This window comes from Semicossyphus pulcher, unplaced genomic scaffold (genome assembly GCF_022749685.1).
Source record: "Semicossyphus pulcher isolate SPU_LCO1_2020_fin unplaced genomic scaffold, fSemPul1.0.p SCAF_19, whole genome shotgun sequence".
Lineage (NCBI taxonomy): Eukaryota > Metazoa > Chordata > Actinopteri > Labriformes > Labridae > Semicossyphus > Semicossyphus pulcher.
In genome coordinates, this window is record NW_027211692.1 from 6,029,604 (window position 1) to 6,048,259 (window position 18,656).

The 18,656-nt window shown below is 41.7% G+C and overlaps 2 protein-coding genes across 2 annotated transcripts; both read right to left on the minus strand.

Moving 5' to 3' along the window:
• Positions 1 to 2,574: 2,574 nt before the first annotated feature.
• LOC138597339 (protein FAM181B) lies at positions 2,575 to 4,509 on the minus strand. The gene is given in 3 exon segments (XM_069668928.1): positions 2,575 to 4,406; positions 4,409 to 4,476; positions 4,478 to 4,509. Coding segments are annotated over 3 exon segments (1,227 nt in total). The 3' UTR covers positions 2,575 to 3,279.
• Positions 4,510 to 7,695: 3,186 nt separating this feature from the next.
• prcp (prolylcarboxypeptidase (angiotensinase C)) lies at positions 7,696 to 17,986 on the minus strand. Its single transcript, XM_069668642.1, has 9 exons — positions 17,526 to 17,986; positions 14,617 to 14,757; positions 14,431 to 14,532; positions 14,025 to 14,206; positions 13,720 to 13,877; positions 12,088 to 12,260; positions 10,031 to 10,198; positions 9,725 to 9,912; positions 7,696 to 8,647 (listed from the first exon to the last, which is right to left on the minus strand). The coding sequence occupies exons 1-9, from the start codon at positions 17,703 to 17,705 to the stop codon at positions 8,434 to 8,436; spliced, it is 1,506 nt and encodes a 501-aa protein (XP_069524743.1). The 5' UTR covers positions 17,706 to 17,986; the 3' UTR covers positions 7,696 to 8,433.
• Between the last annotated feature and the right edge of the window lie 670 nt (positions 17,987 to 18,656).

Genomic DNA, 18,656 nt, shown 5'->3' on the forward strand with positions numbered 1-18,656 from the left:
ATTAACTTTAAATGAATGTTCCCTAATACTAACTGAGGTCTTACAATACATGATATAGTAAATACAATGTGTACTGTGAGGTCATATCTCTTTGCACTGACTTTAATCACAGTCCTTGGAGAGCTTGCTATAGGAGGCCTTTGAAAGATGGAAAGCAGCCTACAATACCCTTCATGATGAAATAACATTTCTCAGGTCAAAGGTTTAGAGTGTAGTTTGTGATGACAAAGGACTAATCTGAGGGCTTTGATAGGAAATCTTTGAAAAGGACCGAGGAAGTATGGAAGGAATATGTCAATTGCTGTGTGGGCTGCTGTGCTGATAATAGAAAGGCACAGTTTGGATATTGAAACACCGGTGAAATGACCGGCTAAAGTTGGATTATGATATTAGCATGTATGTCGGCAAAGAGAAATGTAAAGTGTCCAAATTAGCGTAATCTTTACAGGCAGATTTTCTACATGAAAAGTATTCTTTGACTTGAGTTTGAAGACAAAAGTTGCACGTCACCGGGAGAGGCTGAAAGGTCTCGTGGATATCATCTGGCAATGTGCTTCTACCCCGGTGGTGTTAACAAGACATGAGGACTAGCTGTGAAAGGTCAGCGAGAGGGCATGTGTGGATGGATACTCAATTTCCAGTTTCCGCACAATGACGTAAACGACATTAAAATGTAAAACTTTTTCTGCTGTGCAGGTTCAGCAGTGGTTGTGTTTTGCTACGCTCCTTTGTTTGCAATTGGTATATATGTGGGTGCATATACAAAACATTATATCGCCTATGGGTACACATTTTTTTAATAGGACATCACATACCATGCCGGAGAAAATCTGCTGTGCATTATCTAGTTTACCTAGATATCTGGCTCTTGTTATTCAGGTCTGCTCCAGCCCAGATCTTGTTAATCGCTTTGACAAACACAGCATCTCCAGTGTGCCATAAATCAAAGCAGCATACAGTTGTGGCTCCATCAGTAGGGCCTAATCTGAATGTATCAGATGGTATCCACTCAGGGACAGAAAATCCATATGCCTTCTGTATGTAGAGTTTGCCGTGTTGCAAACCGACAGCTATTGTTTTGTCCTGCGTGTGGCATTTAGTGCTGACTGTTCTGCAAACAAAGCCAGCTGGAAGAAGGTAAGAAAGAGACGCCTGGCAGACAATATAGGATAAAAGAACAGCGTATATGTACACCCTCACAAGGTGAGCATCTCAGCACTGGTGAGTGAGAATATCCTTAGACCAGCTTTGAAAAAGATAAAGGATGAGAATCAACAAGATGTCTTTCCCCTATCGCTTACTAAATTCAGGACAGATTCATTTTATGGAAAGACATCTGAAAACCACTCACCTACCACCACACAAAGCTACCATTTCATGCATAATCTCATACATCACATATAAGTGCCTTTCTGTCTGAATGGGGAGTGGTGGACACCGGGCTTTCAGTGGAACATTACTGCCATCTACTGGGCTTGTTGGGCAACTGCTTTTATGCCTGAGGCTATAGCACTGACAGATAGTTTGTTGTGTTTGATTCAAAACTGAGGAAAAGGTGAAAGCTTTGGGTCATGAATTGTAAAAAAACAAACTGAACATTGGTCTTATCCTCCTCAACAACACATCAGTAAACTCATCTCAGCAGCCAAATGATAAACAAGTAAACACTGTGTGGTCAGATGTCAGCATGAATGTGTTATTGCAATGTGAAACAGCACAGAGACAGATCATGCATGTTCAGTCATCTTAATAGTAGTATAATAGTTATATTTCTCAGTTTCTCAAACTTAAAATTAATAGTGATCTGATTTTTCCACTTCTGTAGTTTATGATAGAATTCCCTGGAAAAATCACTTCCTTAAATCACTGTTATTATGTCCCACTGAGTTCATGCAGACTTAAGATTCACACCTGAGCAGGAACTTCTGCAACATGATGAGGTTTGCCTCCATGTTAGAAGGTAGATGAAGGAACCCTCATCAGCCAGCAGAGGGAGATAACAATGCATAGCTTCAGTCGGGTCATAGCCTCCTAATCTACGGGGAGAGCTCCTCCGTGTGGAGGTGAAATTGATCTAAAATCAACTCCTCTTGAAAACTGCAGCCAATTTTATCAAGCTTTACCAATTATAAGCGTTGGCCCATATTTAGACATTTAGCCACCACATGGATCAGTGAAGCAGCCAAAAGTGTGAACTCCATTTAAATTAATGTCACACTTCCTCCATCTTTGCTCATTAGCGGAAATAAAAACATGTTGTTGTGAACTTGGGGAGTTAATTAAGGGTAATGATGTGAAGAGGTTTAACACAAAAATGAACTTTTTTATCTAACGACACTGTGAGGTTTAATTTAGCACAGTTGGCTCGCTGTAAATTAATCGTTGTTTAACCTATACGCCAAAATGGTTAAACAGTTTTTTACTCTTAAATCTCGACCTCCGTGCACATGCGTTTTTGTTGTAGGATTCTTTCAGGTGTTGGTTTCCTCTTCTGTCTAATATCTCAAACCACGAACAGAGACACAAACACAGTCGTCACAGTAATAAAGGCCAGCTTTATTTTGTCTTCTCACAATAGATACATTAAAGGCTTTTTCAACAAAATGTATACAAGTGGTGAATCCGAGCGTTGTGAAACAAACATGGCGTCACACATTGTTATAATCATCATTCCAGCAGAATGAGTTTCCCCTCCTCGTCTCTGCACAGATCTGCTTCTAACAGGAACAAAAAGTGCTTTGCTGAGAGATTGTTGCAGCATGTTTTGTCAAATGTGACAAATAGCTCTATATTACCATTCCTAGCAATACGTGATGTTTAGCGGTTGTTACCAAAAAACTATTTCTGTTTTTGGAAATGATGGAATGAAATGTCTTCATTAACAGATTCCCAAATTATGACAGTACATCCTAACGAGCAGACTAACATACTCTAGTGACAAAGCACAACCACCAGAAGTTGCCTGAGATAAAGAAAATCATATCAACATGTTAAACTATTTAACATTAAACAGATCAGTGTCGTGATGAGTGTTGAAAGTCGGTGGTATCCAGTTCCTTAAAAAGCTTTGGACATTTTCTGATTAAAGTAAAAATAACGTTCCTGTTTCTCTTGAGGAAAGTGACACGTTGTTGTTGGGGACGACACAAAATGTTTTAATCCAGTTGCAATATTACTTCGACAACAGACACACAAAAATGATACAGGAATATCAAACTCTAGTGTTAAACTTGTCACAGCATTTTTCTCTTCCAGCACTTCTAACTACAGAATAGTTTCTCATACAGATGAATAATTCGCTCTGTTATAGCCACCACTTAAATCATAAGAGACCTGAGGTATGGAGCAGTCTGTGAAGAAGTTGGGGAAGGCCAAAGTGCACAGTGCGTTGTCCTCTACGGCCCCCGCAGCCTCAGAGGGACAGTAGACAGGAGGCTGGGCTGGGCCTGTACGCAGGCTGCTCCCTACTTTCTTAGAGGGTCCTGAGCAGCTAGTCCAGGGCTCGGAGTAGAGCAGACCACCAACCAAATGGTGAGCATCGTAAGAAGCAGGATCTGGGCCTCCCATCTCTGGCTGCAGCCGGAGAGGCATGCTTTGATAAAGGTCCTGGTCAGTGACCATGTTGCTGTAATCAGGCCCCAGGAGCTCAAAGAACTCTGCAGCCTCAGGATTGCCTCGTTCCAGGTCCTTTAGCGTCATCCCAGATGTGGAGCTGACTTTGGAGCAGTTGGCAGGCTCAGTGAAGAAAGAGGGGGGCAGATTGCGATGCCTCAAGGGTGGTTTCTTGGCTTTTTCCCCCCTTATATCCTTCACAGGGCTGAAGAGGGCTGCCAAGCTCTTGCTCTGTAAGTTGGCCTGGACCCCATCCCGCTTAGGCAGCGTTTTGCTCTGCAAAGGGCTGGGCTGAGCCAGGGGGGAACCCTGTCTTTTAACTGGGGCTTCTGCTACGTTTCCTGGTGTTATTATGCCAGTGCACCTTTTGATCTGCTTCTGAAGATACTTCCGGTGGTTGACTTTCCTCTTGGATTTCACTGGCTTGTCCAGAGCCAGCTTGATATTGCTGGAGGCTGAGTCTATGAAGCTCAGCAGGTCCCTCGTGGTTTCTTTGTAGTCCTCATCATTTTCTGCCTCTCCAAGGAGACTCCCATCCAGACTTTTCTCCACGTCGTACTCCATCACAGAACCAGGGAAGCAGAAATTCATGAACTGGGGGTTCATGATTGCAGTCTGAACAGCCATTACTCTGTTGAGCCCAGCGGCTACACCTGTGGCTCCAACTGTGATCCCTGAACCAAAAGTTTCTTCAAAGCATGTCTTTTTTTCTCTGACAAACACTTGGTCCTGATGCTGCTCATGAAGTTCCTGTAAACATTCCCGAGTAGAAGTGACGGGCTCTGAGGAACGCAAGGAGATCTTTCAGGGGGCTGGACTAATGATGTCAGAACATCAAAGAGGAGGGGCAAAGGGAGCACAGGACTTAACTCTTTGCTTGTGCCCGACCACCTGCATCTAAGAGGGATTTGTCTGAAATTCCCTGCTGAGTTGAAGACAATAACCTCCGTCAGAACTCTCCCCCTCAGTTTAACTGTTTGTGTGTGCTCTGAACCAAATACGCTTTCATGAAACTGGAGGCTGTTACTGTAACTGTGAGCTGAGAATCTTTGAAAATCATGGAGAGAGTATTTTTACTGGACAGCTTTACACAAGTAAATGTTTTTATTAAAAACGTTTATTAAACACACAATATTCAAATGTTTACGTTAACTATCCCCCCCAAAAAACCTTATTACTGTTTCATTTTCTAAAACCAGTGGTAACTAATTATCATTAAAACGTCTGGTTGAGCAAATAGAAGTAAACTTTTAATCTAATTACTGTCCATTTGTGCTCTAAAACTAACCCCGACTATAAAATCCCGGCCATACAGTAGAGAGAAAGGCGTCTTTCTGTGGGAAAATCTTTGTGCCCAAACAGATGCCACCATTTAGGAGAATCTTCCCAACTGCTTGCTTGTGTCTTAATCTGCTCATGGCAAAAGTTGATTTCTAGTGCATTCCCAGGCCAGTGGGAATTTCTGCCCTGGCCTGACAACTATTATGGGCTGCCTTTGACATAAAGCCCTACAGGGTCTAAATAGCCTCTATTCTTCGCCCGGCAGTGAAAGGGAGCTTTGTGCCAGAGATTCATTAAATTGCACCTCACAGCCCCTTCGTAAAATGGGTCTCAATAATGAACAGTCGATTTAACTAGAAAAGCTGCCGGAGCTGTTAAATTAAAGGGGAATAAAGTGCAGTTCAGGCTCAGTGTGCCAGAAGAAATGTTGACCTTAAGAAATCCTGGGTATGAAACTTGTGCAGTAAACAATAACGTAATTTACAGGAAGTTTCTTGGACGGCAGGGAACACAATGAAGGATGTGTCCGAGAGCTGGATTGTTTTTGCCAGCACTTTAACATTTAAGTGGAATTTGTATCACATTTCAAGTGAATTTAACTGAATGGACAATGAGCGTAGTTTAACTATACAATAAAAATGTGGAACTTAATGTTACACTGCATATGTTCTGTTAGTTAAGAAGAGAATGCAGAAGTCTCGTGCTCTTATTTTAGGTTAAAAAATGCTGCATCTGAAGGACTGAAAGAGGATCACTCCTCTTAGAAAGTGCACGCTGAGGTGAGGCAGTGCCTCATTTAAGAGTTGGAGAAAAAAAAAAAGGTCTGAAGCAGCGAGGGAGTGAGGCCGTTAAAAAATTCTTTCTTATGTAAATTCCTGGCGAGAAAGGGGACAGTGAAACTGATAGCACTGATCTAATTATCTGTGGCCCAACACAAGTCTGCCCCCGAAAAGGAACTCAAATCTACGGCCAACAAATAGTTATGAAAATATATATCTGTCGGTTTAAAGAGCTGGCCAAGAAAAGCATGTTATCGTCTAGGAAAAAACATGGGGAGTTTTTGTATATTCAGCTGTGCTCATTTCACCATTTATTCCTTCATTCAAAGCTGTGTCCAGCAGTGATGTGTGGGAGGAAAATGGAGGTTTGCTTCAGACGTATCACAACATCTTACGAGTTCAGCGGAGGAGTTTTAACGCCTGCCCAAAGTGATTGTGCCTCCCTCTCTTAGCTAGCCGCACAGTTTTGGCAATGTGACATCATCACAGTCATGGCAGCCATATCCCTCTTTTTCAGTCGAGGAGCTTTGGCTTTTGTGCTGGCGGGTCATTCACATCTCAGAGCCTGACGCACGGATCCCGGAAACAAGTTTCTATTGTTGCATAAAGGCTGAGAGGGTGAGAGGGGATGGGCTGTGCCAGAGCAGAAAAAATATATGAACCGAGAGCACGACTGAGGAGGCTCCGACTTGTTTCCTGTCACTAATGTGGGGTTAATCGCTGTGTTTAAAATTTCAATAATAAACCAGTGTTTATTTAAGCGTTAATAACAGAGGTCAAACTTTTGATTACACTTTGAAAAACTCATTATGTTTGGACCTTAGGGAAATTCTAATTGGAGAAAATAATTAGTAATCCGTTGTTCCTTTTCACACTAACAGCATGTTGTTAAGTACACAGACCCTTGTTGTTGAAATTCTGTTAAACATTACCACCACGCCCTCTGTCCCTGAGAGTTTACTTATTCAGCAGCACCCAACCCCAAGGGATTGGGGTGCTAAGTGCAACGTGATGTGACACACACAGGCTTAATCTCTTCCTACTAGTGTGTGGTCCCTGTCTGAGAAGGGACATACTCGGAGTTTGGGGTCGAGCGAATACTAATAACACCTTTGATTGATGGCCAGTGTCAGAGACTTAGAAAGGGCTGGCAAAATTAATGACCTCTCAAAGTCCTGAGAAAAGTTTAAGCATGGCATTTAGTGGCGGAGACCCCGTCCTCCCCCATGTTTAGCTGCGTTTCTTTCTACTGGGGTGCCTGGAACCAGTCAGGCCTGAGACAAAATGTTGAGAAGTCGGGCTTTGTGTGTCCTGGTAGAAAATCAACCCACATACCAGTGTAGGACATGTTCCCCATCTGCTTCACAAAGTCATGTCATGTCAGGAATTTCGCTTTAAAGGAAGAGGGGGAGAAAAGGAATCGGCCAGAACGGCTCAAAGAAAATGACAAAGCAAGAAAACGTGTTGTCACAGCCAGTCAAAGTGTTTCAGAATCTGTATTTTTATGACATTTGGGTCTTTTTTTTTTGACATTTAAAAAAGGATAAAAAGTGACTTCATGCTGAACTACAAAAAGCCTCTTGGCCCCTGTTGGTTTCTGCGTTCACTCATCACTTCTCTCTTAACCTTCCATCAACTCCTCTCAACCTCCCCGGCACCCCAGGAGTTGTATTAATAATATTACTAGCAGGGGGGAACAAACCGAGGTCTACAGGCTGCCGTGGTGCCACAATTTAGAGCTTTAATGGCAGCCAGTGAATGAATGCGTGCCAGGGGGAATCCCACAGGTTGGTCCACAGGGGTGAGGTCAGCAGGCGTAGATGCAATAACCTCCCACCACTCACTTTATTGGCCTCCTCCGATTGGGTTTTTATTAAATCTCGAGCACATGCAATTGTTCCTGCTAGGTGGAAGTAACTTAAAAGCCCCAGTCTCCCTAAAACATGACAAAGAGTGTGCTCTGACAGAGCCACAGTTCATCCACATGTGATTAAAAGACTATAAGAAAGAATATGTGACAGTATTTTTTTAAAGCTTTTAATCAATTTCATTGGAAGACGTGTTTGTGGGGAATTACAGCAGTTAAATAAAGGTGGTATAAGACCTAACTAGGAATCTTAAAAACCGATAAAGGCACTGTTCTCCTGTGAACAATAACAAATCAGGTTTAACAACACACTGCTGACATTTTCAAATTATTAGATTTTCCTTGGTGTCAAACATTTTTCCTGAGTTTTAAAAAGCGCTTCATAATACACTTATTTTAAAAAGAACAAATACCCCTGAATGACAACAAAGACAAATGATAAAAAATGAAACTGAAAGAAGAACTCTGAATGTTTCCCTGATTTGAGAGGCCTCGATTGGTTTTGGAAAAAGTTTACATGGAAGAAACAAACAAGCGGTACGACAGCCTTTTGTTACTGACACCATGATTACATGAAAAAAATAAGATTATCATCATTTTAAATGAAAACAAATCTGTTTTTGTTCATGCTGCAGTACCCGTCAGTCTCCAAGCTCTTGGAAAAGTTGCAGTTCGGCGTAAAGAAATGCAGTGCGTCTAACTGCATCGAACATTGTTCAGATTTAAATTATTCAAATCAAATCAAATTTTGAAATTAAAAAATTAAAAAACATCGTATTAAACATGAATTAAAAAAAGGATAAACTTTGGCATGATGTCATAAAGCTGAACAATCCTGGATATCGTGGTTTTCCTGATTGTGTAACATTCTGCTGCGTTTAGATGCTACAGGGTTCATGCATGACGATGTTTCTTTCTAGCCTGCCTGATCCACTCTCGAAAATACTTCACCTCTAGCGCCCGGGCTTGGCGGACTGACGGCGGGTCATGGTCATTGCTGTAGCGGAGGTCCAGGTGATGCGCTCCATCAGGAATCATAATGGAAACGAGAGAATCTGTTATGTTGTGAGTCACTCCACCAGCCGACCAAGGGTCAAGTCCTCCATTACTGAAAAACAGCAGCAGAGAGAGTGAGCACAGAAAATATACGGTCAGACGCTTGTGTGCAACATCATCTGATGTTCATTTAGGTCATGGTGTGTCATGATGCAGCACACTATCATTATCGGTGACTTTTGGTGTAATAGTTTGCTTTTTCAGTGCTAATACATAAAGGTTCTGTAAACTAAGGTCAGGACATCAACATTGGAGTTAAAGCACATTTAATAATAGATATTTTACCATAAAATGTGCTATTTTACCATAAAATGTGCTATTGTGCTGTTATCTTTGACGTGAACTGTTTTTTAATGATTTACAAATGCTTAATTTTCAAGTTGCTTTGAAAATTCCAAAATCAAAATTTGTCAAGACCTTTACATGGCTTTGAAATGTTTATAATCTAATTTAGAGATAGACCGATATGGTTTTTTCAGGGCCGATACCGATTATTAGTAGTCAAGGAGGCCGATAACCGATATTTGGAGCCGATATTCATTTGCAGTAAAAGTTAAAATATTGGCGTCAAAATTTTGAATAAGACAAACTCCAACACTTAACATTGTTTAAATGCCTTTAAGCATATGTTTATTAAACAATCAAACACAAAGCGCTGGGAGTTCCCAGGGTCAGCAGCATCTCTTATAAAGTTAACTGAAAATTTAAATAAATAAATTAATAACTTCCTGTAGTTTTATAAAGTAAATAAAACAAAGTTAAATTAAATTTGCAAAGAAATGAACTCTTATCGGCCGTCAGATTTAAAAAAACAACAACAAAAAAACAAAGAAAAAAAAGGCCGATGCCGATATGCGTCAAAATGCTGAATATCAGCGCCTATAATCGGCCCGGCCGATCTAATCTAATTGGTATTCCACTTGACGTGACCTACCTCAGTTGTTTGGATCGACTGAGTCGGTGCTTTTTCATTAAAGTTTAATATACCTCTCTCTACCTGCCTTTGCTTTCTATCCAGGTTGGTACCTAATTTGTCTGCCGCCCTGTAATTGCCCTCAGTGCATTAGACAAACCTAAAAGAAACAGGGAACCTTCTGCTTCAATCTGGAATTTTACAAGTGATGTTTACCTGAAGATGATGTTGCTGTGAGAGGCGATGTCCTTCCCTCCGTAGACGATGCCCGCCCAGTCCGCTCTCGGCCTGACACCAAACATGGCGTTGCACTCGTCAGAGAAGGCCTGGAAGTTCCACTCCTCAGGTTCAAACATGTCCTGGACGCCATCTGTGCACATGGGCATCACCATCTCTGTGCAGGCCTGGGGATGAAGGATTGAGCAGGTATTCACTGAGACAGGTAAAGCTGCCCACCGACACATCTGGGCGCCGATATATTCATCATGACGAGACTGATCCCTGCACTCTGTGTTACCGCACCTGGTAGAACCAGCCGAGGAAACCCAGGCTGCTGGTGGCTGTCTGAGATGTGTTGAGGCAGGGAGAGCTTCCGGTGAAGTTGTAGTACACCTTTGCTGCTTGGGAGACGCCTTGCAGCAGCTTGTAGTCAGACACAGACGAATCAAAAGCGAGATGCTTGCACACCACCTTGAAAGAATAAAACATTAACAAAGCACAAAGAAGTTTGTGAACACTTTACAGATTAAGCAGCTCTTATCGCTATAAACAACTTCTTAAATTTCCCTCTTTAATAACATTAAAGAGAGAAATTTAAACCTCTAATTCCCTTATATCCATGTTGTTTACAAGTCTGAAGATGGTTTTCTTGTGGGCCATAAAGTGTTTCCACATAAAAAGTAGTGGCGCCTGATTTGCATATGAAATTCCCTGGAATGAACCTGAATTTATCGCTCTAATCTTGGCACGAGAAGAAAACATCAACTTATCTAAAGCCAATGATCTGAATGATTTGAATCTAAAAGTCCTTACACTGTTTTGTTTGGCCGCGGTTGATTTCTCAGAATTAATAGCGTGGATGATAAATATTTGAGTTTCAGCTTTTGTTTAACTTTGCTGCGTGTTGTTATGGTTGCAGCAGCAGAGTTGGCCGCGGCTGTTGTTCTGCACTCTTTGTGCGGCAGAGAAACTGGGCTTTCTTGTTTAGAGGTTGGAGGGGAGCTGCGCTAGTGTGGAGTCTGTTACTAAGGCTTTTGTCTGCGGGCCGGGGAGGAGTTGGTGGTCGATGGATGAGGAGGGCCACAGACATGTCCAACCAAAGATTTATACCGTGAAAAAAACACTGCAATTGCTCCAAAGCATCTTCTCCTTACTTTTCAGATAGGATTAGGCTTATACATTCATCTCTGCCAACAGATTTCCCTCCTCTAAGCCCTCAATACCCCGTTCTCACACTCACTCAGATAATCACATTAGCTTTGTCATTAAAAAAGCTCCTCTTTGCACCCACTGCCTAAACCGCTTAAACCACCCATAGGGGTCGCATACATTAAAGGCAAGGAGCCAAAAAACTCAAAATGACCATTTAGTGTTTATTCCTCCCAACATGCTGCTCCAGGATCTATTCAGCGGTTAAATTATAAACAAATAAGCAAACAAAAAATGTATCACACGAGAGAAAGTTTGGCTATGAGACTGTTTGGGCACTCGGAGGGAAGCAGCACACAGAGAGTTGGGGTCAATAGCAGGGCTTGGTTTGTGCACGTGACATGCCGAGGTGACTCCGAGGAATATACTGCACCCGAGTTAATCAGTGTCTGCAAAAACAGAACTGTTTCAAGCTCTTTTACAGGGAATCAAAAGAAGTTTGGTAATGTTAACAACAGAGAGTGTTGCATTTAATAAAGTTTAAAACATTTTTTGCTTTAGCCGCATCACATGGTGGCTTTTTTTTGTATTTTGGCACAAGTAACACGAACACTTTCTCACATCAAGTGTGCAGTGAAGTATTTGTTACAGTCTCATTCAAATGAGAGTGGTGACGCTTTGTTTTAATGGCCTCATGAGCTGCTCTGGGCAAATGTCCTCTTTCTGTGGTGCCATGTGAGCGTCCTGAGAGGAACACCTCAGAGATCTGACGGAGTGTGCAAATGAAAGGACCATTGCTACGAGAGAAGAAAAGATTGGTGGCTTACTTGTAGCTGCTCATCTAAAGAATACTTAAAATCCAAAAGAAACTAGATCCTTATGAATATTAATGAAGTTAATTGACAGCTGTTGTAAACAAAAGCTGAGAAGACCACAACAAACACTTGTAACACAATCGGCTGAATCAAACATTCATTTTAATTAAGGACAGGCTGTCAGGCCAAATCAGCCGCTTAACTAAAGGCAAACAAAAATTAAAGCCGCGTTTAACTAAAACCTTTGAGAGGAAATCAATTAGAAGTTAAACCACAACAAAGGATTTTATTTGATCATTTCTTTGTCTCATGCTAGAAAGAAACCACTGTCACACCTAGTTTAGGAAATACAGTTTTGCATCTTAGACACAGTGTTTTATTAGTGGCTGGATGTACCTGGATCGGCCAGCGAGGCAGTGGCTGGAGGAAGTTCGCTTCGTAGGGATAGTCCACCATGGCCAGATTCACCCAGGTCTCCTGCAGCCAGCTCTTGAAGCTCCCAGCATCATTCTTGTTTTTCAGTGGGGCGCATAAACTGAATTCCTCTGACAGCCACTGAAGACCAGACGCTAATGAAGAGGGAGAAAAAAAAGATCAAAAGTCTAAACATTAGAACTGCAGCATCCAAATAATCTTCTTATACTACTTCATCTTTACTGCACTACTGTGCACTGAAATTTGACATTGACATTACCGTTTTACCCAAGATAAAACAGTGTTTATTTAGTTTGCACTCAACGACTACAGCTCCCATGGGTCTTAGCAGGTGTGGTACTAAAACCTCATGACAGCTTTAGCTAATGAAAGCTAATAAAATAACCACAATTCAACCGCTGTTTAGGTGATGGGGTGCTCAAACTAAACAGCCCTGAACAGGAGCAGAAACTAATTTAGTTTAGAACAAGAGAATGGAATAGTAACAGAAAATGCTTCAGCATAAACGAAACACAGAAGTGAAAGCTCGGGGAACAGCTGATGACCTGAAGTGGAGCAGATCTTTGGCCCTTTATGGTTTCAAGGCCAAAATAAACTCCTGAAAATAACTAATACTACAGTGTTCCTGTTAATTGTTCGTTCTATAAAGCAGTGGTTCTCAACTGGTCTCGCCTCAGGAGCCACCACCTCCTCCTTAATGACAAATCGCGACCCAAATTTCAGATTTTTTCAACCACTCGAATGTATTTAATGAAAAAAGGTGCAGTTTGGACCTGAGATGGAACGAAACATCACAGTATGTCAACATCACAAAAGACAACAGTATAACAGTCAACCAAAATGGTGGCAGTGCATAAGGGGAAAATATTCCCGTTACTTATAAATGCTAAAAAGTGCAACATGAATGCAACCACTGCAGGCACTTTAAAGGAAACCTATGTCCTTCAAAATAAAAGCGCAGCGTCGACTTTTTGCCACATCTGTTTTTTTTCTTACAAGCACACATCTGCGACCCACTTTTGGGTCCCGACCCACCAGTTTAGAATCATAACTTTAATGTATTAATAAGTGGTTTAATAACATTAAGTCCAACCATTAATCAAAGCTTATAAACCCATCTCTAAGGGGCTCCTTGAAAGTGGTATGTGCCTTTTTCAGTGGTGTATTATTACCTATGCTGCTGTGATAGAGGAAAAAGTACCGCTCGGCTCAATAAAGCTTACTCCGACAGTTTAAGATTGTGATAATGGAAAGAAGTATCAGGGGATCCTGTAAAGGCACACTTTCTTACTCTGATCTGAGCAGAATACTAAAGAACTGAGATGTGCAGGTTCTCCTCGCAATCTGTGGAGAGGCTCCAGACTTTATACCCAACAGCCCTACAAGTCTGAGCAACAGCTGTCTGGTTTCAAGCTTTAATAGACTGTTAATTAATTTCAGGAATGTGACCATATGGACAAACATGAAGAAAATCTTAACATGCACAAGCCTTCCTCTCACAGATGAGATTAAATTGGTTAATTAGATGTTCTGAATAATTAAAAGAAGCCTCACAGATGAAATAAATCAACGCATGACGACTGTGCAACTCACCAGTGGAGGAGACATTATTGATAGCCTTCCACGACTTTCTGATGTTTGCATCACAGTTGCTTCCACTTTTGGCAAAGTCCTGTGTCACTACTTTGTAGAAGTCTCCACATGGCACCATACCGGGGAACTGCCATATTGGTGCAGAGGCTGCCAGAGCTCTGAAACACAATAAGAAGCAGAAGCATTTCCCCATCCATTATCCTGAGTGATCTTTATAATATATGTGCAGCATTTTGCAGCAATGTTATTACAAAGGCTGTACGGGAGCCAGAGGATCATTGATTCATACTGTAATAATATCGTACCCAACAACTATATTGGGGTACTTCATCCTGAACCAGGCGGAGAGCATCCCTCCGTAGGACCCTCCCACAGCGATGACCGGGCTGTGCTGAGCTCCAGGTAAAGTTTTCTTCAGGCTCTGAATCAGCACCGCAAAATCTGCCAGGGCCTGCTCCGAGCTCAGGTAGTTCAGGTGTTTGCTGTCCTGCAAGCGGATGATGAAAGTGTTGTTGTCAAATTAAGAGTGAGCTGTCCGAAATAACACGTAGAATTATCTACTGGCCTTGAGAGACAGACGTAATCTGGTATGCAATAACAGACATTATGTGGCATGTTTTTGTTTGTGCTGTTATTCTAGCAGGGAGTCCAAACCAGGAGAAAAACATTTAATAAAACATATTTAATCACGCTGTAATCAGATGCACGTACACTGTAAGAGTCTTGTCCAAATGGCAGGGACTCTCCATAGTAACGATGTTCTGCAAAAACCAGCATGGCGCCCAACTCCTCCGCGATTTCCCACATGAAGCCCTGCGGAGAACACAATGACAGGTGTCGCATTAGAACGAGGATTATGTGCAGTATAAATTAAAAGGTAACAGATGGGGTATTTACAGTATTGTTGCAGAACCAGGTGATGTCGCCTTCATTGCCAGTGTAGAACAAAATGGGTCCCCCGGGCTGCTTCCAGTGTTTGTCAGCCACGAGGTATCTCTGTTTGAAGGTGGCGTCCTCGAGGAATCCAAAATGATCGATCTGTAACAAACAAATAAAACTACATTAATGTATAATGCTAAATGTTTTCAGACATGCAGACTCCTCACAGACATCATAGATCTAACAACATGCGCATTAGTCTCACTTCCTGATTTATTGATATTAAAATCAACATATGTGATCAGTTGCTTCCTGGCGCTGTGCCAGCTGTGGCGGTGTGAAGCGACAGTCCAAAGGTTGGATTCTCGGGTAATTAGCCCCAATTTGTATTAAAAAATGTTGGAGCCCATATAAGGGATGCCACATTAGTTCCACTTTCGATGAGCTCTGAGATATCCTTTCATCAAACCTCGGGGATTCTGGGGGTATCGTCCCCTTTTAACTATTTTCTTTATTAAACAAGAGAAGAAAGAAAACCAACAACTTCAGAGGGACGACGACCCCATGAGGGTGCTGGGTTGTCCGATCCTTGAAACATTCCCAACACTTTACACAAAATGTTTTTGTTTTGTTTTTTTTTCCTCCCCTCGTCGCCCACTTCCCTCCTCTGCGGATACAAAGGAGGCAGCAGTTTTATGAGCCAATGACAGCAAAAAGATTCTGGGGCCTCAATGTGTTTATTCAAGCCTCCACTCTTTAGCGCTTGGCACTGTTTTTAAGTGCGAGGGAACCATGAGGGAGTTTAAAGGAAGAGTACGGCAGATTGGGGCGTCAGCGGTGATGGTCATGCAAAGGGAAAGTTACAGCTTTGTGAACAAAGCATTATATTTGTATAAAGTAAAATATCTCATTACAACTTTGTGTTATTATTTTCTTTTTATAACAACTTTTTTAAACTTGAGAAGTCTGATTTTGGGAGTTAAAATGAATGACAGGCAAATTCTCTTTCAATGCAAACAAACATGTTCTGATCCTCAGTGATCTAAACACACACACTGAAGTGGTTAAATATATAAAGTGCTTCACTAAAAGGACCACCGGTGAGTACTGTATCACTTGTACCCACTCAGTATGCAAATCACAGAGCCTATGAGATTGGTTTCATAACAGATCCACGCCCTGATCAGTAGTGCCACCATGTGGTTACTGCAGGCAGCGCTGGAGCAGTTAGCTTTAATTAAAATTCAATTCACATCGTGTACATCTACAGGAACAGAACTTTAACTATCCTACAAGACGAGAGAGAGAGAGAGACGGCATCTGCTGTGTTACAGTCCTGCAAATGAGGGAAACAACCGAAGCACAAGCTCCAGTAAACTCCAGCACTTAACTTGGAGGATGCTAACAGACACTTCCATTCATTGTCTGGAGGCGAAAAGCAGTCAAGAGGATTTCCTCTAGAAGACTGGAAGATCACTTGGTGCTCTCCTCACAGCAGCTCGTCCCACACAGAGAACAGAACAAACACTAACTACATGATTGATCCTTCTTTTGTGAAAAAAACAACAACTGCAGACTCGTTACTGCTTCTGGGAAATGGATGACAGGGATTATATTTGGGGGGGCTTGTCAAGAAGAAGCACAACATTTCTCGTAAATAGACAAGAAATCACCCACATCAGACAAGACAATGGGCGTCAGACGGCAGGAAATGGTCTTAATCTTGTTGTCAGTGTGGCTGATTAGGAAGGATGCCGTGGGTTGGGCCAGGTGTGTGCGCATTGTCCCCTAATCCAAATACTGTTTAGTGCATACACGCTATGGACAGTATGTAAATAGTGTAAAATATGCAACTAAACATGTCTGATTAATCGCTTAACATCACAAGGAAAAGCTCCATTTGCAAATTATTATTTATGAAAATATAAATCAGAGTTAAGCTCTCAGTGATCCTGACATTTTATATTTGCACTAGCAACTTGTGAAAGATAAACCACTTTATGGAGAACTTTACTGCATTATTACCTGTGTAAAGTTTCAATAATTAAACACTGTTTACTGTCATGGTCGGTGGTGTGTGTATATAGTGCCGTTTGTCATCTGAAACAGCTAATTAATCAGTAAATAATGAAGGTAAAGGGTGACCACTCATTGTCTAAAAGTAGTAAATTATTAAACATCATCCTGGCTGTGTTTACCTCTCGCACATCCCTGACTGCAGGAGTAGGAGAGTAACAGAGACACAAGCACAGTCTTGTGACTGTATGAGTCAGCTTCACAAGTCACCGAGCGTGATGCAGCGTTGCTCACCACCTCATACACTCAACATGCAACCTGATGCTCCATGAAGTAACAGTAAATGGGAAATGTGAAGGCTGAATGAAGATCTCTCAACCCCCCTGAGGTAAAGCGTTTCACATTCAGCGGGCCCTGGAGACCCTTTTAGGCCGGGAGCCAGGAGAGTCACAGTCCTGCAGGCAGGAACAGAGCCAACTGTGATGGTTTTCCCTTCACTACAGGAAGCCAGGAGGAAACACCATTGTCTGCAGACACAACATGCTAACAACTTCCACAGAGATAAGTGCATAGAAAATTTTAGAAAGTGGTGCAAATATTAGTGAACAGCATATAATAAAGCTAAATACTGCAGCAGGAGAAAAAGACAGGAATCTTCAAATGGTATATTTTCAAAACACCAGTCAGATAAGACAGATAAGAAACAGTATTTTTTTTCATTTAAAGACTTTTAGGGCCAAATATATTTTTCTGTTAATATATTTTCTGTTTATTTTGAATATAACTCCTCTACACCACTAAAATCAAACATTAGAACGGAAGTGAAAGAGAAACATGAAAAGAGGAACTCACATACATAATATAGCTGTAAAATACAGTTTTTAAAGCCTAAAAAATGAAGACAAACTCACCCTCTGTTCAAAATAAAAAGTCTCATAGCTGATGGGGGTCTCAGTGGAGTAAGGCAACCCACCATGCCTGGTGAAAAGTTGTGATTTGAGGGCGGTCACGTGCAAACAGCCGAGACACAATGCTAGGAGGCAGGTAGCTGCAGCTCTGTTCAAAGCCTCCATCCTGACTCCAGCCTTCATCTCTGCTACTGTCAAACACAGCTCACAGCAAACTGATCTTCAGCTCATAATAATGAGGTCGCATGATCTCCCCTGCTTGCACTGGGAAGAGGAGACCTGTCCCGTCAGAGAGGAAGTGAGTACTCGCCTGTCAGCAAATCCAGAGAGGTGTTGTCAGACAGCGCGTGAGCTAAATTTAGCAGCAGAGCAGAGTTGGCCAACTGGTGAACAGGAAACATCAGGTTCAAGGTCTTTCCAACATTTTAACAACTTACATTTCAATGAAACTAGCTAGCAGTCAGCAGAGAGCAGATGGTTCCAACTGTAAATACGCTCGCAATGGTCGATGGGAATCAGAGTCTTGTGTGTCATGTGGGACAGCTGCATTGTATCAGAGTATAATGTACTGATGCCTCCCTTTAACATGCCAAAACTATGCGCACATCACTTACACTCACAACCACTGATAACTTTGGGCGTAATATCCATATTGTGTTATTGCAGTGTATAGATAAACTTATTAAACTTTTATATTTAGAGATTTTACTCTGAAAGTCCTAACCGGAAATGCTACGGCTTAACACTGTAATGGCATGGTTGATACTAGAGGAGTGATGGTTGAAATGTGTAGGGTGGTCTGACTGGTTAGATACTTCACTCTAATGCAAAATTATTCCTGAAGTTCTGTCTGTATCGGACATTTTATTTTGGAATGTTGCCTGGATCTGTGTACCGGAAGTAAAGGGATGCTGTCTAGGCCATACTGACGCTACTTTTACTAAGTTAATGTGGCCTTTCCTCTCTGGTGACTCTAAACGAATTCCGGTCAAATAAGCAACGAATGCGAGTATTTACTTATGAGCAGGTTTAACACAACCGAATATTTATTTTTAAAAAAGGCAAGATTTTCACCAATTTAATTTCCGAGATGATTTAGACTTGTTTGTTCTTAAGCAGTGCACTCTGGTGAGT